The sequence below is a fragment of the Sorex fumeus genome, unplaced genomic scaffold (genome assembly GCF_029834395.1).
Source record: "Sorex fumeus unplaced genomic scaffold, SorFum_2.1 ptg000098l, whole genome shotgun sequence".
Lineage (NCBI taxonomy): Eukaryota > Metazoa > Chordata > Mammalia > Eulipotyphla > Soricidae > Sorex > Sorex fumeus.
This window is the reverse complement of record NW_026606155.1, coordinates 84,375,113-84,397,186: the sequence shown is the minus strand read 5'-3', so window position 1 is coordinate 84,397,186 and position 22,074 is coordinate 84,375,113. Positions and strand designations below refer to the sequence as shown.

The following is a 22,074-nucleotide window of genomic DNA, read 5'->3' as shown; positions in this document are numbered from 1 at the left end:
TTTATTCACTCCCTTCTCTCTTAATCCAATGTTCAGGAAACCAGGACATTAGCTTGTCTAGTCTTCTGATATATCGCAACCCCCATAACTTTGGGGACCCAAAGGCCCTCAGTAAAAACCCATTGCATGGTTGACAGCTTGACTTTTTAAAAGGTCTTGGGTTCAAATTGGCTATAGAACCCAGGTTGGCTGACTGAATCCCAAAGTGAAAGCAAAGCCTGACTCCCATTCCTTCTCAGGAAAGGCTTTCATTGGTGTTTACCTTAGTCAGAGAAAAGGGAGAGTCCAGAGGCCTTCCATGGGAATTTATGACAATGACCATGAAAACCGCAGTAGCAACAGGTAAGGTACATTGAGAACCTTCTCTGTGCCAGGCACTATTCTAGGTGTTTCATAGAGATTCATTGACTCATCACGGCCACACTATGGGTGCCGTTATTGTCCTCACTTTAGTGTTTTTTTTTGGGGGGGGGGGGTCAGGGGAAGGTGGGAGGAGGCACACCCTGCTGTGCTCGGAGCTTACTCCTGGCTCTGAGCTCAGGGATCACCAGAGCGAGTCTCTGTGCTGCCAGGGATCCAACTAAGGTAAGCCACCTGCAAGGCACGCGCCTCAAGCCCTGTTCCTATCTCTGCGACCCCATGAGCCTCACTTTAAAGATGCTGAACGGAGGCATGATGGACTGTCAAGTATCTGGCCCAATATCTAGCTGAATGATACACAACTATAGGTTTCTACCGAATCTTTCGTGCACTATCCCTCTCTCACGGTGACTGGAGTGAGAGGATTTCTGGTTGATGAAACTGGGGCAACCAAGGTCTTTTAGAATCCCCCCCCACCCCCCGACTGGCGTGGGCGTCCCGAAGCGCAGGCGCAAGGCTGGCCGGCCGCTAGAGAAGGCGGCGGAGGGGATTGGTGAAAACGCGGCCGACCTAGGAGCGGAAGTCCCGCCCAGCGCGGGCGGGTCTTCCGGCGGAGAGCGCTGAACGGGGAGGCCGGCCATGGTGCTGCTGGAGAGCGAGCAGGTGTGGGTTCGGGGGTCGGGCCGCGCGGGAGGCGCTGGGGTCGGGCCCGCGGGGGCTGGGCGTCGTCTCACCGGCCTGGTCTGTTTCGTTCCAGTTCCTGACGGAGCTAACCAGGCTCTTCCAGAAGTGCCGCTTGTCGGGCAGCGTATTCATCACCCTGAAGAAGTGTAAGCAGCTGGCGCCCGTCCGGCCTCAGCGACGCGGGGCCGGGGGGACCGGACGGGGCAGGGGCGGGCCGGGACAGGGTCTGGGGCCGGGCAGGGGAGACTCCGGACGGGGCTGGGGCAGGGGAGACGCCGGACAGGGCCGGGGCAGGGGCTGGGCCGGACCGGGCCCGGGGATAGGCCAGCCGGGGTCGGGGCTGGGTCGGGGGCCCGGTAGGGGAGACGCTGGACGGGGCTGGGGAGGGGCCGGGGCAGGGGCTGGGGGTCGGGTCTGGGGCCGACCCTGGGGCCCGAGCCTGGGGCCGGGCCGGGGAGACGCTGGACTGAGCTGGGGCGGGGCCGGGTCTGGGTCTGGGTCTGGGTGTGAGACCAGGTCTGGGACCCGGTCTGGGTCTGAGGCCGGGACTGGTGCTGGGACTGGGTCTGGATCTGGGTCTGGGGCCAGGATCAGGAATGTTCTTGTGGCCGGGACCGGTGCTGGGACCCCGGCCTGGATCAGGGGTTGGGGCTGGGACCAGAACTGGGACTGAGGCTAGGGCTGGGGCTGGGACCGTGCTGGGGCCCTTGATGGGATTGGTCCCAGACCAGGGCTAGGTTGTGGTCCCCCTGGTTCCACTACCTAAGCCAGTCCTCACTGCAGCATGCCCGGGCCTGGCGGGACTTTGATTCTTTGGTCACACCGACCCCCAGCCCCCAGGCCCCACAGCCTCCACCCCTGGCCACTGAGTGGGTGTTACCTGCTCCTCCTGGTGTTCCTCCAGTTTATAAGAGAGCCAGGGGTGATGGGGATGAAGTCCAGGGAACTGGGTTTCAGGTAGCCTGTGACCTTTGTAGTCTCTTGACCTCTCAGGTCCACCTGTCAGTGTCGACCACCGATTTTCTCTTCTCCCGCAGACGATGGTCGCACCAAGCCCATCCCGAGAAAGGGGTCCGTAGAGGGGTTTGAGCCCTCCGACAACAAGTGTCTGTTAAGAGCCACTGACGGCAAGAGGAAGATCAGCACCGTGGTGAGTTGGGATTGGACCACCGCGGTATTGCTGTGGTTGAATTAAAGACTGGTGGAATCGCAGGCTGGGATGTTTGGGAACCTGGATTTTGACCCTGCTTTCTGGGGAGACAATGGGGTTACATCTCTGCAGCATGCCTTGAATGGTGGTGGAATGGTTTGATTTGTACAGATCTTGCAGTGCCAACCACAACGGGCTCAGCCAACAGCCAAAACCTCCCTAGTAAGATTTTTACCAAAGAAACAAAAACATTTACCCTTCCTAGAAGAACTCTTTGCTGGATTCAGACCCGGTGTGGATCTGGGTCTGGAGCCGGGACCAGTTCTGGGGCCTGGGCTGGGGCTGGTGCTGGTGCTGGGATCAGGATCCTTCTTGGGGCCGGGACTGGGACTGGTGCTGGGACCCCGGTCTAGATCTAGGTCTGGGGCCGGGACCCGTGCTGGGGCCCATGATGGGCCCCATAGGTCTGACCGCGGAGTTTGCTATAATCATCAGGTTATTTATTATGTACAAATGAATCAAACCCTTCCACCACCATTCATGGCATGCCAGTTGCTCCTTATGGTGTTGGGACCCGGGCCTGGGCTTCAGTGTGTGCTTGGGACACTGCTCTCACCTCCAGTACTTCCACCTCCAGTCACTCCACCTCTTATAACCAGGAGACTCCTTCCCCCCCCGCCCCCCCCAGGAGTTTGATTTTTGTTTTTAGATTCCACCTTACACTGACATCATGCAGGATTTGTCTTTATCTGACATTTCTTTTAGCCTTTAGCCCTCTAGTTCTGTCTGTACTGAGTGGTAGGATTTCTTGCTTTTCATGGGTGCACAAAATACACGCGCACCACAGCTTCATCCGTCCTTCCACACAAGTAGTTGGTATATTTTGGCCACTGTGCAAAGTGCTGCTATGAGCATGGGGTGCAGATATCTTTTTGAGTTAGTATCTTTGTTTCCTTTGGAGAGTGTCCCAGAATTGGAATTGATGGATCATATAGTAGTTCTCTTTTCAGTTTTTTTGAGGATCCTTCATACTTTTTGCCACAGTGGCAGTATCAATATATTTTTTCTCCCCCCTTCTGGGCCACATCCAGCGGTGCTCAGGGCTTACTCTTGGCAGGGCTCCAGGGACCATATGTAGGGTGCAGGCAGATCAATCCCAGGTCAGCTTTGTGCAAGGCAAGTGCCTTACTGAACTGTCTCTCTGCCCCCCTCTTTAGGATTTTCTACATGTCAAATTATGTCATCTGAAAATAGATATTCCCCTATGCCTGCTAGATCTCTGAGCACTTCCAAGTGTGGCCCAAAGGCCAAAAACAACCAAAACATTTGGAATTGCACAGATAATACAGGCCTGCCCACGTTTGATTGCCAGCACCACTTATGATGCCCTAAGTACTGCTCCAAGTACTATTTAACAGAGTCAGGAATAAGCTCTGAGCACTGCCAGGCATGGCACACTAACCCCCACTCCCCCCTAATAAAAATGAACTACTCGGTATGTAGCTCTCCAGGCCCAATTTTGGGATTAGAACCTTCAGTAGCAGAAACTTCAAGAGTAAAATTTAAATGGAGGAAATAGAAGTCATACTATTTGTTAGTTCACCTGACATTTTTGGAAGTAAAATAAGCATATTGGGGGCCAGAGAAAGTTCCAAGGGCCCGAGCACAAATTTTGCATTCAGGACGCCTGAGTTTGAATCATAGAACTGCCTGTTCCCAGACAGCACTCTGGGGGCCACCCCAAGCACATGTTGGAAAACTGAAGATTAGCTTATTGTTCCTCACTCTTAGTAGCATTGCACAGAGCAATTGTCTTACATGTTTGATTCCTTATCTCTGTACTGTGCTGGGTTTTCTTATCTGGGGAGGGGTGGGTATTGGGTTCTGGGCCACATCTGGTGGTGCTCAGAGGTCACTCCTGGCAGTGCTTAGCAGATCATGCAGTGCCAGGGATTGAACTAGGGTCAGCCACATGCAAGGTAAGCCCCTTAACCCCTGTTCTGTCTCTGTGGCCCCAGTGGTGGGTTTTCAACAGTTTCTTAGTTTCTTCTTTTATTTTTAAGTTATCTTTCTCTAATGTTTATGGTTCATTTACCAAACATGCAGTTTTATGTAAAGCTTGATACTTGAGAGTCAAGTATGAGTTTAAGTCAAGTTGGATAACCGAATTCAAAGGAAAACTTCTTTATTTTATTGAGGCAGAACTAAATACTCTTTAATCACATCAGTAAAGTTGGATACAAGACTAAATTTCCGGGCTGGAGCGATAGCACAGCGGGTAGGGGGTTTGACTTGCACGCAGCTGACCCGGGCTCGATTCCCAACATCCCATATGGCCCCCTGAGCCTCCCACTTTCCCCCAGGAGTAATTCCTGAGTGCATGAGCCAGGAGTAACCCCCTGTGCATCTCTGGGTGTGACACAAAAAGCAAAAAAAAAAAAAAAAAGACTGAATTTCAAAATGTTTTTATTATATTGAGGTAGAACCTAATTACTCTATAATCACATCAGTATAGGATATTCATGAGAATGCAGGTCATAACTAGCTGCCAATGAGTCTCTTTTTGCTAGTTACCTTGAGAGCACTTTTACAGTAAAGCAAGCTTATGTAGTTTTTAAAGTTGGGTATCATGAATTATGAAAACCTAAGGCATCTTCAGAGGTAGAATTTCTCTCGATGTGATTGATAGTTGTATTTTGCTTAAGTAGGCCTATAAAATGTAGAGGGTAGATTTAAAGTAGGATTGGGGGGTCACGGATGAGGGAGTAATTTCAAAGTATCTTACACAATACACTGATACTGAAACTCCTTTGACATCTCCCAGGATCCATAGAGGTAAACCTCCATGCCATATGTGGAAAAGCAAGGAGGTGGGAAGGACACTTTCTTCCAAGCCCACTTCGGCCTCTTTTCCATCTTGGTGTGCTCACGTGAAAACACGCAGAGCTACTTTGCATGTTTCAACAGTGGAGGAAAATGGAATAGGGAAAAATGGCCTTTAGAGTACAATTGGGAAGAAATATTTTTGAGGTCAGGGTGTATGAGCTTTTCAGTTACACCCGGGTAGATAAATCCTACATAGATAATGAGAATGATGAGAATGACATTTTTGCCTCCCTTTCCAGGTGAGCTCCAAAGAAGTGAATAAGTTTCAGATGGTGAGTTTCTGGTACTCCTTGTGTCTCCTTTCTCCGAGCAAGCAAGATTTGGCATAATATTCAACACTAGGTCCAGAATGACACGCGTAATGCTCTCCTATGTTTTAAAATATTTCATGAATTAAAAGTTGGCTATCTCTTCCGTTTTACTTTCAACACTGATAATGTCTTTAGATTTTGGAGCTCTGTTTTTGTCCGAGGCTGTAGACGTGCTCGGCCTATAGAGCATTTGAACACAACGGTGGAAGCAGCATTTTCCTTTTTCGCTTGTCAAACAAGGTGCGGCGCACTGTGGGTGTGTTCCTCTTTGAGCATTTTTTCATCTGCTGTGGTATTCGTTGTCAATTAGGCCTTCTGATTTTGGCTGCCCCAAATCCAGGAACTAAGGTAGCTGCTAACCTACTGGAAGCTTCCCACTAAGTTTCTGCTCTTTTCCTTTCAGGCTTACTCAAACCTATTGAGAGCTAACATGGATGGTCTGAAGAAGAGGGACAAAAAGAGCAAGAGTAAGAAGAGCAAAGCAGCACAGTGAGGGTCATGGGAGCTCCTGCTTCCCCCAGCCACAGAGTTGCTATTTTTTCCTTCCTTTTTTTTTTTAAACTTTTCACCACATAGTTAGATATTTGGTTCCCCTACAATAACTGTTCTCATGTGAGATTGCATCATTTTGGATGGAAAAACAACCATATTCACGGGGTAGTTGTAAGAACCCAGTTTATTTTAGGTTGCCAACTGGCCTGTGCTCCATGGTTGTAAATGTCTGAATTATAGTGTAAGGTCTCTCAGACCATGTGTATGAACAGCAGTGTATCATTAAACCTGTATATTTATCAGCACCGATGGTCTCTGTTCTTTTCCCCACCCTATATTAAGTTTCCGGCAATGACTACTAATTTTGGAATGATGGGATTCTGAGTAGATTTTTTAGCTTGTGTAGGTTATTGTAATTGAAACATGATAGTTTTACAAAAAGTTGTGTGCATTTTATGGGCAGTCCTCAGGTGGGTGTATAATTTTATCATCATGGGTCCTTTGGCAAATATGAATAGATTCTGGTTAAGCAAACAAAGAGTTAGGAATGTGTATTACACAATCATAAAAGAATGAAGATTCCAAGATAATGATATTTGGTTTCTTTTTGTAGTGCCAGGGATCCAACCTAGGTTCTTACACAAGTATAAGTAAGGCTGGTATTCTACCACTGAGCTAGTATGCCAGCACAGTAGTCTTTTATGCCCTTTATTTTTAAATTTTGGGGAAATTTGAGGCCAAATCTGGTGATGCTTAGGGGTTATTCTTGGCTCAGTGCTCTTAAGTGTTCCCTGGAGGTATTCAAGGGACCATAGATGGTATTAGGGTTTGAACTAGGGTCAGGGCCACTGCAGCCTCATGAAAAGCAAGTCCCTGACCCCCTTTCTGGCCCCCTTGGAGATTTCCTTGTACAGAGTCAGTAGGACTAGTGGCAGAATAAGATTGTTTTATCTTTCAGTTCCATAACACTGTCAGGGATGAACCACTTAGAACGAAAAGGCAGCAGATATATGAAAGCATTATATTTAAAAAGATAATTTTATAATATATTGCACATGAAAAACTGACAAAGCCCAGCTTTGTACGTAGCTGCTTAGAATGAAGTTAACTTAGAATTCTAATGAATGTACAACATTTCATAGTATCAGTTCCTATCTGAACAGGATTAAAATAGGATTCTGTAGTAGTCATCTCTGTAGCTGTATAGGAATAGCACCGATACCCTGCAAAAGAGAACAGGTAGGCTCAATATAATTTCCGAAGGGCACAGTAAAATTATTATTTTCAATAGGAACTCAACCCAGAGTTGCTCAGGGGGGCCCAGGCCTTCAGGACTATTGATATTGAATGGACAATGTAGTGCTTGGGATTGAACCTGAGCTTGTAGAGCTAAGCATCCAACCTATATCCTTGGCCCCAAAGGAACCTCTGCCCCTTGTTTCAGGAGTCAAACACTGGGGTACAGCAGGCACATACTCTGCCACTTAATTACATATCCTGGCCTCCAAATTACTTATTTTTCTTATTTTGGTAGCACCAGGGATTGAACCTAGAGCCTCATGCATGCAAGGCCTAAGCTCTACCTCTGAGCCACATCCTTGGCCCTAAACAATTATTTTTAGAATACTGAAATAACTGCAGAAGTTCTGTTTCATGAAAAACCAGATGCAAGGCTATTCACTAACAAATGATCTAACCGATAAGGTTCTGCTGCGTAAGGCCCACATAAAAAGACCATCATTCACCTCACAGTCTTCATTTCTGTCTTTTTTACACTGAGTTGTAAAAGAACAGGAGCACGAAACAAAGCAGTCTCAGCTAGTTTCTTTCGTTCAATCATTTCTATTAGCGATCTACAAACTTACAATGGGGACAGCACCGTCAGGACTGCCCTGAGTTACTGACAAGCTCCTGAAGGATCTCACAGTCTGGAGTGAGATTTGCTCACTGCCAGCTGCAGTTCTGACATAATGGCCACACTTCGGACAGTAAAGTGTGGTTCACTCTCAAACCCCTCCCTGAGTTTTAACCCGTGGGAAGCCTACGATACCTGACAACTTACTTTTTTTCTACTTTGATGTTAAAAATTTCATCACAGACTAGTTTGAGGTATCTTTGCTTTGGCAGGCGTGACAGCAGCTGCTTCACAGTTGTGTTGAAAGCCTGTTCATCACCATCCCACTAGGGAAAAAACAGGCGTGATTTAAAAACAGGGCTGTTAAGTGGCTTTTTCTGGGTCACAATGAAATACACGCCAATGCCTTTCCCACTTCAAGTATATCAGGCAGAACGGGAGGGGAGAGCCCATCCACCTCCCCCTCCTCCCTGCAACTATTCCTTTGCAGCACTGGTTTTCTTTTTTTTCTTTCAAAGGCTTAAAATGTATTTTAATAAAAGGATGCTGCTTTACTACTCCATATCTCAGAAAAACTCCAAAGATTATCAGGGACAAATCAAACATGGCACAGTAATAAAAAAAATGAACAGCATAACTACCTAAGAAAGACAGGCAAGCCGAAGAGCTACTGTCTGACCTTTAGCCTACAGCAACCCTATTTCCAAGATTGTACTAGGCCTATCAAGAAAAGCTGTGACAAGCGACGTCATAGACAAAATTGGTGATCCATGGGTTTTTCTTTACCCAAGAAAATAATGAAGGCAAGTTAACACAAGATTTCTAAAAGATACACTAAAATGAAAATCTGTAAGAGAAAATGTCTTACTTAAGACAAGCACTGGTTTTCTTTAAAAAAACCATTTTGCCAGAGCCTGGCTAGCAGTGGTGCGGGCCCAGTATGCTAATGTGACTTCAGACTGGCTATTTCTGTCCACTGTTTATTTTGTATGAATCAGAGATAGTGCTTTGGATGTACATCATTTAAGCGATCATAAAGTAGTACAATTTGTGGATAGTGGGCATGTAGTTATAAGACAACAGAAAAACGTAGTACAAGATGTTCTTGGGGCACAGTTGTATTTAATCTGTAGAGGAAAAAAAATCTCGTCACACAAAAGGGACAAATTGCTAAATTTCTTGGCATTGCCAGGAAAATAATTATTTCTAGGAAAGTGTCATTTCAATATTCTGAAAAATGGTCAACAGAGCCTTGGGATATTTACCGGGTTTTGGGCCAGATTGGTAGGCACTCAGGCTTATTTCTGGCTCTGCACTCAGGGACCAATCCCTCTTGGGGGACCATAGAAGATGCAGGGGATAGAACCTGGGTCAACTGCAAACAAGTACCTACTGCCTACCTGCTGTACTATCTGGTCCCGGCTTGGAGATTTTAAGGTTAAGGATCTCAAAATACAGAAAAGTTTATCTTACCTCCAAGGACAAAAACTGTAAGATTGTTTCTTTGGGTAGATCCACCTAGGGGAAACACAGAAATGTCTGTCATGCCTAGGTAAACAGAGGCAGCGCATGTTGGCTTGTGACTATGGTGTCACCTAGGATGGGGCAGTGGGAATAGGACTGGTGTGGCCTGGCACGGTTCTGTGCTGCAGAGCAAACTCAGAACCAGCAAGTGACACTATCTCAGCACTGGGAGCTGATACTTGCAGTCTCCACACATGGCACTGTCAAAGTTCGACACTACATAGTTTAGGCTTAGTGAGGCAAAGGCTGAAGAAAACAATACCAGCTTTTGTTTTTTTCCTTTTTGGGTCACACCGGCGATGTACAAGGGTTACTCCTGGATTTGCACTTAGGAATTACTCCTGGTGGTGCTCAGGGGACCATATGGGATGCTGGGAATTGAACCCAGGTCGGCCGCATGCAAGGCAAATGCCCTTCCTGCTTTACTATTGCTTCAGCCCCCCAGTTTTCTTTTTCTTCCTCCCTCTTTCAGACTCACAGACACGGAGCACACATACCAGGAATGAGAGGCCTGCATCTCAACACTGACACCCTGACTTTGATGGAACCGACTTCGAAAGAGAGTCGAAGCAAGGTGATGTGTTAAAAGAGAGCCACTTACAGCCAAAATTTCTATTTCACTGCTTTTCTGATGTAAGTTGGCCAGAGAGGTCTGAAGTCGAGTTTGCACCTAGCAAGAAGAAAACAAGAGAATTTAGAGCATGTCAAAATAGCCATTTTGTTGTTGTTGTTGTTTCTTTATTAAAAAGCCAGAAGGAAACGTTCAGAATAAGAGAAGGAACACATGGAGGGTGCGGGATCCCGGAGGAAAAGAAAAAAGAAAAAACAGGTTCCAAAAAGAGCCGAGAGCACCGGGAAGTTCCAGATGGAGTAGGCGCCGCATCCCGCCTCCCCCAGATGGAACCCTGGTGACCAGAAGCCTCTACAAACACAGCTCGAGTATGCGGGAACGAGGACTTTTTCTCAAATCTGCCGGACTACACCTCCCAGGTAACCTCTGATCCCGGAAGTCATGCCCACAGCCCGCCCCCCAGCGCCATCTTTGAAACGTTCAGAATAAGAGAAGGAACACATGGAGGGTGCGGGATCCCGGAGGAAAAGAAAAAAGAAAAAACAGGTTCCAAAAAGAGCCGAGAGCACCGGGAAGTTCCAGATGGAGTAGGCGCCGCATCCCGCCTCCCCCAGATGGAACCCTGGTGACCAGAAGCCTCTACAAACACAGCTCGAGTATGCGGGAACGAGGACTTTTTCTCAAATCTGCCGGACTACACCTCCCAGGTAACCTCTGATCCCGGAAGTCATGCCCACAGCCCGCCCCCCAGCGCCATCTTTGAAACGTTCAGAATAAGAGAAGGAACACATGGAGGGTGCGGGATCCCGGAGGAAAAGAAAAAAGAAAAAACAGGTTCCAAAAAGAGCCGAGAGCACCGGGAAGTTCCAGATGGAGTAGGCGCCGCATCCCGCCTCCCCCAGATGGAACCCTGGTGACCAGAAGCCTCTACAAACACAGCTCGAGTATGCGGGAACGAGGACTTTTTCTCAAATCTGCCGGACTACACCTCCCAGGTAACCTCTGATCCCGGAAGTCATGCCCACAGCCCGCCCCCCAGCGCCATCTTTGAAACGTTCAGAATAAGAGAAGGAACACATGGAGGGTGCGGGATCCCGGAGGAAAAGAAAAAAGAAAAAACAGGTTCCAAAAAGAGCCGAGAGCACCGGGAAGTTCCAGATGGAGTAGGCGCCGCATCCCGCCTCCCCCAGATGGAACCCTGGTGACCAGAAGCCTCTACAAACACAGCTCGAGTATGCGGGAACGAGGACTTTTTCTCAAATCTGCCGGACTACACCTCCCAGGTAACCTCTGATCCCGGAAGTCATGCCCACAGCCCGCCCCCCAGCGCCATCTTTGAAACGTTCAGAATAAGAGAAGGAACACATGGAGGGTGCGGGATCCCGGAGGAAAAGAAAAAAGAAAAAACAGGTTCCAAAAAGAGCCGAGAGCACCGGGAAGTTCCAGATGGAGTAGGCGCCGCATCCCGCCTCCCCCAGATGGAACCCTGGTGACCAGAAGCCTCTACAAACACAGCTCGAGTATGCGGGAACGAGGACTTTTTCTCAAATCTGCCGGACTACACCTCCCAGGTAACCTCTGATCCCGGAAGTCATGCCCACAGCCCGCCCCCCAGCGCCATCTTTGAAACGTTCAGAATAAGAGAAGGAACACATGGAGGGTGCGGGATCCCGGAGGAAAAGAAAAAAGAAAAAACAGGTTCCAAAAAGAGCCGAGAGCACCGGGAAGTTCCAGATGGAGTAGGCGCCGCATCCCGCCTCCCCCAGATGGAACCCTGGTGACCAGAAGCCTCTACAAACACAGCTCGAGTATGCGGGAACGAGGACTTTTTCTCAAATCTGCCGGACTACACCTCCCAGGTAACCTCTGATCCCGGAAGTCATGCCCACAGCCCGCCCCCCAGCGCCATCTTTGAAACGTTCAGAATAAGAGAAGGAACACATGGAGGGTGCGGGATCCCGGAGGAAAAGAAAAAAGAAAAAACAGGTTCCAAAAAGAGCCGAGAGCACCGGGAAGTTCCAGATGGAGTAGGCGCCGCATCCCGCCTCCCCCAGATGGAACCCTGGTGACCAGAAGCCTCTACAAACACAGCTCGAGTATGCGGGAACGAGGACTTTTTCTCAAATCTGCCGGACTACACCTCCCAGGTAACCTCTGATCCCGGAAGTCATGCCCACAGCCCGCCCCCCAGCGCCATCTTTGAAACGTTCAGAATAAGAGAAGGAACACATGGAGGGTGCGGGATCCCGGAGGAAAAGAAAAAAGAAAAAACAGGTTCCAAAAAGAGCCGAGAGCACCGGGAAGTTCCAGATGGAGTAGGCGCCGCATCCCGCCTCCCCCAGATGGAACCCTGGTGACCAGAAGCCTCTACAAACACAGCTCGAGTATGCGGGAACGAGGACTTTTTCTCAAATCTGCCGGACTACACCTCCCAGGTAACCTCTGATCCCGGAAGTCATGCCCACAGCCCGCCCCCCAGCGCCATCTTTGAAACGTTCAGAATAAGAGAAGGAACACATGGAGGGTGCGGGATCCCGGAGGAAAAGAAAAAAGAAAAAACAGGTTCCAAAAAGAGCCGAGAGCACCGGGAAGTTCCAGATGGAGTAGGCGCCGCATCCCGCCTCCCCCAGATGGAACCCTGGTGACCAGAAGCCTCTACAAACACAGCTCGAGTATGCGGGAACGAGGACTTTTTCTCAAATCTGCCGGACTACACCTCCCAGGTAACCTCTGATCCCGGAAGTCATGCCCACAGCCCGCCCCCCAGCGCCATCTTTGAAACGTTCAGAATAAGAGAAGGAACACATGGAGGGTGCGGGATCCCGGAGGAAAAGAAAAAAGAAAAAACAGGTTCCAAAAAGAGCCGAGAGCACCGGGAAGTTCCAGATGGAGTAGGCGCCGCATCCCGCCTCCCCCAGATGGAACCCTGGTGACCAGAAGCCTCTACAAACACAGCTCGAGTATGCGGGAACGAGGACTTTTTCTCAAATCTGCCGGACTACACCTCCCAGGTAACCTCTGATCCCGGAAGTCATGCCCACAGCCCGCCCCCCAGCGCCATCTTTGAAACGTTCAGAATAAGAGAAGGAACACATGGAGGGTGCGGGATCCCGGAGGAAAAGAAAAAAGAAAAAACAGGTTCCAAAAAGAGCCGAGAGCACCGGGAAGTTCCAGATGGAGTAGGCGCCGCATCCCGCCTCCCCCAGATGGAACCCTGGTGACCAGAAGCCTCTACAAACACAGCTCGAGTATGCGGGAACGAGGACTTTTTCTCAAAACCGCGCGGTCGCTTACGCGGCCGCGCGATATCTCTCTATATACAAAGTGATCAATGAGAAGTAAACCACCCAATCTTTCTCCCTGAAAATCAGAGTTAAGTTTGGAGCATGGCCACAGCCCCAGAAACACAAGGACTTAATGCAGAAACCAGCAGCTTAGAGCAGAAAAGTGAACGGACGATGCGTTAACCCAGGCCATCATTTCTGCCCAGAGGGGAAAGGGTGTTGCTCCCTTCCGCCCTCCTCCCTCTGGAAAGAAAGATGGCGGCCACATGGGAGCCTTGTGGACAGCAGGTATGAGCCGGGGGTGTGGGGGCGACTAAAACCTCATGGGAAGGGGGGCGTTCTGGTCCGTCCTTCACGCCCTACCGAGGTCACCAGTTGCCCCCCACGAGCGGCTCCCCAGCACGGCCACAGTCCCAGAAGCACAAGGACTTAATGCAGAACCCAACAGCTTGGAGCAGAAAAGTGAAAGGACTATGCGTTAATCCAGGCCATCAAGTCTGCCGGAGGGGAAAGGGTGTTGCCCCATTCGCCCTCTCTTCTCTGGAAAGAAGGATGGCGGCCGCATGGGAGCCCTGTGGACAGCAGGTATGAGCCGGGGGTGTGGGGGCGACTAAAACCTCATGGGAAGGGGGGCGTTCCAGTCCGTCCTTCACGCCCTACCGAGGTCACCAGTCACCCCTCACGAGCGGCTCTCCAGCACGGCCACGGCCCCAGAAGCACAAGGACTTAATGCAGAACCCAGCAGCTTGGAGCAGAAAAGTGAACGGACTATGTGTTGATCCAGCCCATCAAGTCTGCTGGAGGGGAAAGGGTGTTGCCCCATTCGCCCTCTCCTCTCTGGAAAGAAAGATGGCGGCCACATGGGAGCCTTGTGGACAGCAGGTATGAGCCGGGAGTGTGGGGGCGACTAAAACCTCATGGGAAGGGGGGCGTTCCGGTCCGTCCTTCACGCCCTACCGAGGTCACCAGTTGCCCCCCACGAACGGCTCTCCAGCACGGCCACAGCCCCAGAAGCACAAGGGCTTAATGCAGAACGCAGCAGCTTGGAGCAGAAAAGTGAAAGGACTATGCGTTAATCCAGGCAAACATTTCTGCCCATAGGGGAAAGGGTGTTGCTCCCTTCCGCCCTCCTCCCTCTGGAAAGAAAGAGGGCGGCCACATGGGGGCCTTGTGGACAGCAGATATGAGCCGGGGGTGTGGGGGCGACTAAAACCTCATGGGAAGGGGGGCGTTCTGGTCCGTCCTTCACGCCCTACCGAGGTCACCAGTTGCCCCCCACGAGCGGCTCTCCAGCACAGCCACGGCCCCAGAAGCACAAGGACTTAATGCAGAACCCAGCAGCTTGGAGCAGAAAAGTGAACGGACTATGCATTGATCCAGGCCATCAAGTCTGCCGGAGGGGAAAGGGTGTTGCCCCATTCGCCCTCTCCTCTCTGGAAAGAAAGATGGCGGCCACATGGGAGCCTTGTGGACAGCAGGTATGAGCCGGGAGTGTGGGGGCGACTAAAACCTCATGGGAAGGGGGGCGTTTCGGTCCGCCCTTCACGCCCTACCGAGGCCACCAGTTGCCCCCACGAGCGGCTCTCCAGCACGGCCACAGCCCCAGAAGCACAATGACCTAATGCAGAACCCAGCAGCTTGGAGCAGAAAAGTGAAAGGACTATGCGTTGATCCAGGCAATCATTTCTGCCCAGAGGGGAAAGGGTGTTGCTCCCTTCCGCCCTCCTCCCTCTGGAAAGAAAGATGGCGGCCACATGGGAGCCTTGTGGACAGCAGGTATGAGCCGGGGGTGTGGGGGCGACTAAAACCTCATGGGAAGGGGGGCGTTCTGGTCCGTCCTTCACGCCCTACCGAGGTCACCAGTTGCCCCCCGCGAGCGGCTCTCCAGCACGGCCACGGCCCCAGAAGCACAAGGACTTAATGCAGAACCCAGCAGCTTGGAGCAGAAAAGTGAACGGACTCTGCATTGATCCAGGCCATCAAGTCTGCCGGAGGGGAAAGGGTGTTGCCCCATTCGCCCTCTCCTCTTTGGAAAGAAAGATGGCGGCCACATGGGAGCCTTGTGGACAGCACGTATGAGCCGGGAGTGTGGGGGCGACTAAAACCTCATGGGAAGGGGGGCGTTTCGGTCCGCCCTTCACGCCCTACCGAGGCCACCGGTTGCCCCCCGCGAGCGGCTCTCCAGCACGGCCAGGACTCCAGAACACAGAAACCAATTTCTTAACTATCTGACTTTCAGTAGAAATACTTCCAGGGTCAATAGGTAAAAGAGCAGAAATCCAAACCCAACATTTAATTCTTGAACTCAGCCGTAGAAAGCAAATCACTTCACAATGCTTTTTCAGCATGTCTGATTTGGGGGGGGGGGTAAACTCTAAATAATAGTGGTGAATCTTTTATTGAAACAATGAATCTAATCAAAGCAGATAGAGTGTTAACTAGAATTCATCTGCTTCACAGGGACGGGGAGGGGTGGGGGGTGGGGTTTTATTGGGGTTCTTCATGGTAAAAAATAAGTATTGGTAAAGGGAAATGTGTTTGATATTTGCATGACTGAGACATAAACCTGAAAGCTTTGTAACCTTTCCCACAGTGATTCAATAAATAAATAAATAAATTAAAAAAAAAAAAGCCAGAAGACAGTCATAGGTGACAAACCCAAACCTTGGAGGGACCCCAAGGAGCTAAGGATTTGCTCTTAATAGACTTCAGAGAGATCAAGGTCTAACATTTTAATCACAGGAGCAGTGAGACTTTATAGCTTAACTCAATTATTCCTATTCCTTGTTCTGATATTCCACCTAATGAAAGCCCAGGGAAATGGTGCATTGCAACCAGGAGATTTTGAAGCCTGAATTTAGATAAAGACAAGGTGTCAGCAATAAGTGTGGAACTGAGGTATGGCAGGTGATAGAGCAGGAGAGCGAGGTGAAAAATGTGTTTCTACCCAACATCCCGAGAAATAGGAACGTTTCTGATGGTAAGGGGCCTCTCCTTTTGCGTTTCTGCCGAATAACAATCCAAAAGAAATATATCACTCTCTAACACTCAGCCGCTTCCCTCTATGCAGTGTCCTGACGGTGCTTGTTAGCATTCATCATACTGCTTCCTGCTCTCCCACCACTGGGAATTCCCTTATCTCACTGCCTATTTGATCAAATTCTTCAGGAAACAGCTCCCTTGGTGAAGGCTTTTTTTTCTTTTTTCAATCGAATCACCATGAGATACAGATACAAAGCCACCCATCCCTCTACCAGTGTACATTTCCCACCACCAATATCCCCTGTGACCCTCCTGCCACCCCCCCCCCCCCGCCTTAATAGCAGGTACTTTCTGTTTCTGTCTCTCCTCTCTGTCTTTCTCTGTCTCTCTCTCCTCTCCCTCTCCCTCTGTCTCACCCCTCTCCTCCCTCCCACCCCACCCCACACATGGTTGGCAATACAGAATAAAGATACTGTGAGGTTATTGCCATCATGTTTGGTCCTTTACCCACTTTCAGCACACATTACCCATCCAGAGGTAATTTCCCATTACCCTTCCAGCCATCATTGTCATAACGGTCTCTTAGGAAGCCTATCTTGATCATCTGTGCAAGCATGAATCTTTCTCTCTTATGGGGACAGCACACCCAGACTTAGGGAAGTGGAAAGGAAGATGTTTCCAGGAAACTCTGTGTCTTACTACTCTTTCCTGCTTCCTTCCTTCCTTCCTTCCCAGCCTACCGTGGAAGCCGGGAGAATGGAGCAGTACCTGCATCTCATACCGCCTCCGAGTGCTGGCCGACAGCTTCTCCGGGGCTATAACACTCACGATGGGAACAACTGTGGCTCCATGGATTTCAAACAAGCCTGAAACAAAGAAATTCCAAGTTCATGGTCTTAGCTACTTCTTAGCTTTCTTATAACACTCCAGGGGAGTGCTGGTGATTAGAGTCCACTCTGATGTGATTCCCAGGGCTAGATTATGTTATCTTTTATTTTTTGTATTTACGGCCACTCATGGCCATGCCCAGTACCTGGCTCACAGGGTTGCTCCTGCCAATCCTCCAGAGACTGGCAGATGCGGGTCACCCAGGCCTCCCACATGCAAAGCACGCATGCAGCTCCTTGAACTTTCTCTCCGGCCCCCGTGCCTTGTTTTCTTTATCTGAAACTACCTAAGAGGAGCTCAGAACCCCAACATCCTGCGGATTTGCTGCTCTATCGAGACCACCGGCCTTGTCTGGAAGGTGTGGAGATGGGGGTGACAGTGATAGGAGTCACCAAGATCTCATGCACCCCAGAGCACCTCGATTCCTCTTTTGAATCTTTCCTTAAATTCCTAAATGAAATCTGCTAGTGGCAGAAAGGGAAGGCTAATGGAAACAAACAGATAAACAAAGGCCACGTTCTTTTAAACATCGATCATGTCTTCTTGTCGCCTGAATTCAGTCAGGCTGCTGGATGTGAGCAAAGAAAAGCCTTAATTAGAGAGCCTCCACTCTTTTCTCTTGGCTTTCAGGAAAACAAAATGCATGCATGTTGTCGACATACTGGACTTCACGTGCAGGAGGCCTGTGTTCGATTGCCAGCAGGGCACCTCCCAGCAGCCCCAGTAGTGACCCCTGACAGCTCCTGGTGCAGCTGCCAAGCACTCCTGGGTGTGGCCCCCAATCCACAACCAAATAAATCTAAAATAAAATCTACATCATGGAGTCAGAGAGACAGTATAGGGGGTGAGGCATTTGCTTTGCCTGTGGCCAGCTCCAATTCACACCCTCAGCACCACATATGGTTCCAGGAATTACCCAGAGCACTGAGCCAGGAGTAAGCCCTGACTGTCTGTCTGTCTATCTATCTATCTATCTATCTATCTATCTATCTATCTATCTATAATGAATTGAGTTGAAGGAAGATCAAAGCATTTGTGAAAATAAGATCAAGATGTCCCAGGATCAAAAGAGCCACCAAATCCTAGTTATTTTTATCAATTTTTGAGGAGTTTCGCAGCACAGGGTGCAATGAATTGTGTATATGTTACTTTAGATATATATAAATATATATTTTTGGGCCAGAGAGTAACTCAAAAGGGCTGGAGAGCATGCTTTGCTTATAGGAAACCTGGGTTAGGTCCCTGACATCACATGGTCCTGAGTACCACTGAGTATGTCCCTAAAAAATAACTACACACAAACACACACACACACATACAAATTTCAGGCTCTGTTAAGCTATCTCAAAGGCCAAAGTGCATGCTTTGCATGTGGAGACTCCAAAAATTAACCCAGGTATCAACAGACCCCAGTATCAACAGGTGTAGCTCTGGTGCTCCCTACGCCCTTCCCCAAGTATCACAGGCCCGAGAACCAGGCCTTCAGGTCTGCCCAGAATTCCTGGGAGTGGTCCGTGGGCCCCAGCTCATTTCTGGGGAGATCCCCACCACCCAAATTATATATATATATATATATATATATATATATACACACACACACACAGGTATGTACATATACATATACTATACATACAGGTACGTGTGCACCTCTGATATAACAGTTGGTCATAGCTCTGAGTACTTAGAGCAAACAGCACATGTAAATAACCCTCCAACATTATGTTCAGATTGTAATTAGTACCTGAAGCATTAGAAAATGACCCCTTCAGATTTTGTACTGCAAGATTATCGGAAGCTTCTCTAAAAACAAGCAAATAAAAACAATTAAAAAAACCCAATAATGCAAAAGCAACACAACTGCTAGTGAATTATTTTTTAAATTAAATATAAGGTTATTTAATAAACATTGCCTAGTAGGGTAGGTAAGACAACAAAAATTTGCACTTAATTTTGCTTCTGGTCCAGAGCAAGCAAAAAAAGACAAGGAATGTCATCTCAAGTTAACAAATGTCTGAAGAGAATGTTATGATTTATTCAGGTAGGTCTGAAATTCTGGCTCAACAGAGGAAGCTAATTTCAATGAGACATAACGGGTGTTCCTTCCGCTCCCCTCACAATACAAGGAAATGTCAACAAGAGCCTGTCCCACCTTTGTGATGGTCACAACCTTGGCTCACCCTAGGGAGAATATTTGGTAAATATGGAGATCCTTTCAAAAGCTGTGAATCTTCTTTCAAAGAGGGGTTTGAATCCTTTCTCATTCCTTTTTTCTACCCTCCAACCCCCATCCCCTACCTTCCTTCCTTTTCTTGACTGTGCTGAGGAGTTACTCCTGATTCTGTACTCAGAGATCACTCCTGGCAGGGCTCAGGGGACCATATGGGGTGCAGAGGATTGAACCCATGTCAGGCAAGTGTCTTTCCCTGTCTAGATATCAGTACCTATCATGAATATATGAGATCTTCCTCCAGAATACACCTTGCAAAAATACTGACAAAATACCACCAAAAATCCACTGAGTAGCAGATCCAGTAAGATAATGGTGACAGATAATGGTGACAGATGATTCTTCTGGCTTTTCAAAGTGATGAAACATTCTGTGACATGAAGAACCGATGTTAAAAATAGTAAGCTGCCTAGTCTTATACAGAGGGTGATATAAGCTGCCGAATTATCCAGAAGCAACAGAAGGGTTAATTAAAAGTTATCCACGACCAGAGTATGGTGGGGCTTAACTTGCATGTGGCCAAACCGGGTTCATCCCTGACACCTCACATGGTTCTTCAAGCCCACCAGAAGTATACCAGGGGTAAGTCCTGAGCACTGTTGGGCATGACCCAAAAACAAAAAAAAGAAAGTTATTCAGATCTATCTTTATTTTCCAAAAGAATATCCCCCTTCCTTTGGCGGGGGGCGGGGAGGAGGAATCTTATGCCTTCTAAGCACTGCTTTGGGGGCCCTGGGACCAATCCTGTAGATACTTGGCCAGCAGGGCTGGGCCACTCAATGCTTGGGGCTGGGGCTGTGATGTTGCTCCAGCCCAGTTGTTCTGAGAGCCGCTATGACTACACCTACTGGTACAGAAAATCAAACTCAGGGACTCAGCATGCAAAGCATGCATTTGGAATTATGTCCAGATGCCTCAAACTGATGTTTTATTTTTGTTTGGGGGCCACGCCTGATGATGCTCAGGGGTTCCTACTAGCTCTGCACACAGGAATCACTCCTGGTGGTGCTTGGGCAACCATATGGGATTTCAGGATCGAACCGAGGTCAGCTGCATTCAAGGCAAATGCCCTACCCACTTGTACTACTGCTCCAGTCCCTCAAACTTTTCAGTAAGTGCACAACTTGTGGGAAGCTTTGGCAAGTTTCCTGACAGTTTGGGGCTTTTGTTACCTGGCACCAGTCCTTTCATCACTGACTTTGTTCCTCAGTTTCTGCATAACATGCTCCACCAGATCAGATTCCAGCACACGTTTTTCTGTTTGCCTTTCCTTCTCAAAAGATTTAACCTTAACGAGAATTACAGAGTCATTAGTTTTAAGAACACCAGGGTGCCATCAACAGGCTGAATCAGTGCCTTGGTCACCCAACTAAACACTTTAGGCTAATGTTCTTTTTTTTTAACCTTTGGGCCATACCTTGCAGTGCTCAGGGGACCATGAAGTACTAGCAATTGAATGTGGGGCTCCTGCATGCCAAGTATATATTCCTGCCCTTCATGCTATCTTCTCGACTCTCAAGCAGGGGTACTTTTGCTCTCCAAAGGGTATGTTGCAATGTCTGGCAACATTTTTGGTTATGGCAACTGAAAGGGGAGCTACTGGCATGTCACAGGATGAATAAAGTGGTATCTGACCCTTTAAAGATGAAAATGATTCGACTGACCCACTGTGTCACTGAGACAGAGGCAAGAGTCAAAACAGTTGGAAAAACCAAACCAATGAACTGACAGGAACAAGACCACATCCACCAGTGATGAACGTGACGTCCTGTAACTGAAGACCTCACTACAGAAGGTCAGCCTGGCAAGGTGGGGACTGTGGGCATTATTCACTGAAGAGCTGCAAAATGCTATGAAGAAAAAAAAAAAGAACTAAAAGAAACTAAATCCACATACACAGTTGGAGATTTTAGCACTCTGCTCTGTGAATAATAGAATAAGTAGGAAAAAAATGATTTTTAAAGAAAGGTAGAGAAGACTTCGGTAAGGCGATCAATATGAGCTAGCTGATTAGATACTCATTTATTTGAAGTATTTATTTATTAGATACTCATCTATTTGGGGTGTCTAATAAATATATTCTTAGCCCTTGTGACTTAGGTGTGGAGGTGCTTAAGGGGTTACCCCTAGTTCTGAGCTCAGGAGTGGTTTTAGCAGTATTTGGGGTCCACACAGTGCTGCGGCTTAAGCTCAGGCCTCTGGCATACAAAGTCTGTGCTTGGTCCTTGAGCTCATTCCCCAGCCCCTACTCTTCTTGATTTATTTATTTATTTATTTATTTATTGCTTTTTGGGTCACACCTGGCAATGCACTCCTGGCAGTGCTTGGGGGACCATATGGGATGCTGGGAACCAGGGTCAGCCATGTGCAAGGCAAACACTCCAGTCCCTCTTATTTTTTTACTTTAATTTTAATTTTTAAAATTTTATTTAAATATTATTGAATCTGGAAACAACCCAAGTGCCCAAGTGCCCTAGCCCCTCTTCTTTTAAACAAAGAGGTAACAATGATTTGTAACTCGCATGCTATTAAGAACAACAACAACAACAACAACTGTACTTTCTCAGTGAAATTTGGCCTACAGGCTGTTCATTGTCAATTCCTGATTTAAAATTCCATCTTAAAAAAAACTTGAAACAACCCAAAATACCCCCTGAAGTCAGAATTAGTATAATGAAGAAAACAATAAAGAATGTAAATCAATAAAATAGAAAATGAGAAAAAAAGAAAGAGAAAAATCAGTAGCATCAATAACTAATTTTTTTAAAAGACAAAATTTATAAATCTCTAAGCAGTATTAGGGATGACAGGGAGCATTATAACAGATTCACAGAGTGTAAAAGGCAATGCTTGAAAACTG

The 22,074-nt window shown here is 48.2% G+C and overlaps 2 protein-coding genes across 2 annotated transcripts in view; one reads left to right on the top strand and one right to left on the bottom strand.

Moving 5' to 3' along the window:
* The first annotated feature begins 960 nt into the window (after positions 1 to 960).
* SRP14 (signal recognition particle 14) lies at positions 961 to 6,188 on the top strand. The gene is made up of 5 exons (XM_056133374.1): positions 961 to 1,023; positions 1,118 to 1,190; positions 2,082 to 2,194; positions 5,320 to 5,352; positions 5,795 to 6,188. Exons 1-5 carry the CDS (start codon positions 1,000 to 1,002, stop codon positions 5,882 to 5,884), a joined length of 333 nt encoding a protein of 110 aa, XP_055989349.1. The 5' UTR covers positions 961 to 999; the 3' UTR covers positions 5,885 to 6,188.
* A 704-nt stretch (positions 6,189 to 6,892) lies between these two features.
* EIF2AK4 (eukaryotic translation initiation factor 2 alpha kinase 4) overlaps positions 6,893 to 22,074 on the bottom strand; it is a 109,713-nt gene continuing 94,531 nt past the window's right edge. Inside the window, exons 33-39 of the mRNA XM_056133372.1 lie at positions 20,387 to 20,502; positions 18,729 to 18,787; positions 16,868 to 16,965; positions 9,864 to 9,932; positions 9,212 to 9,256; positions 7,946 to 8,064; positions 6,893 to 7,106 (exon numbers count right to left, since the gene is read on the bottom strand). Coding sequence (XP_055989347.1) covers positions 7,049 to 7,106; positions 7,946 to 8,064; positions 9,212 to 9,256; positions 9,864 to 9,932; positions 16,868 to 16,965; positions 18,729 to 18,787; positions 20,387 to 20,502 — 564 coding nt within the window. The 3' untranslated portion in view covers positions 6,893 to 7,048. The remainder of the gene's footprint in view (positions 7,107 to 7,945; positions 8,065 to 9,211; positions 9,257 to 9,863; positions 9,933 to 16,867; positions 16,966 to 18,728; positions 18,788 to 20,386; positions 20,503 to 22,074) is intronic.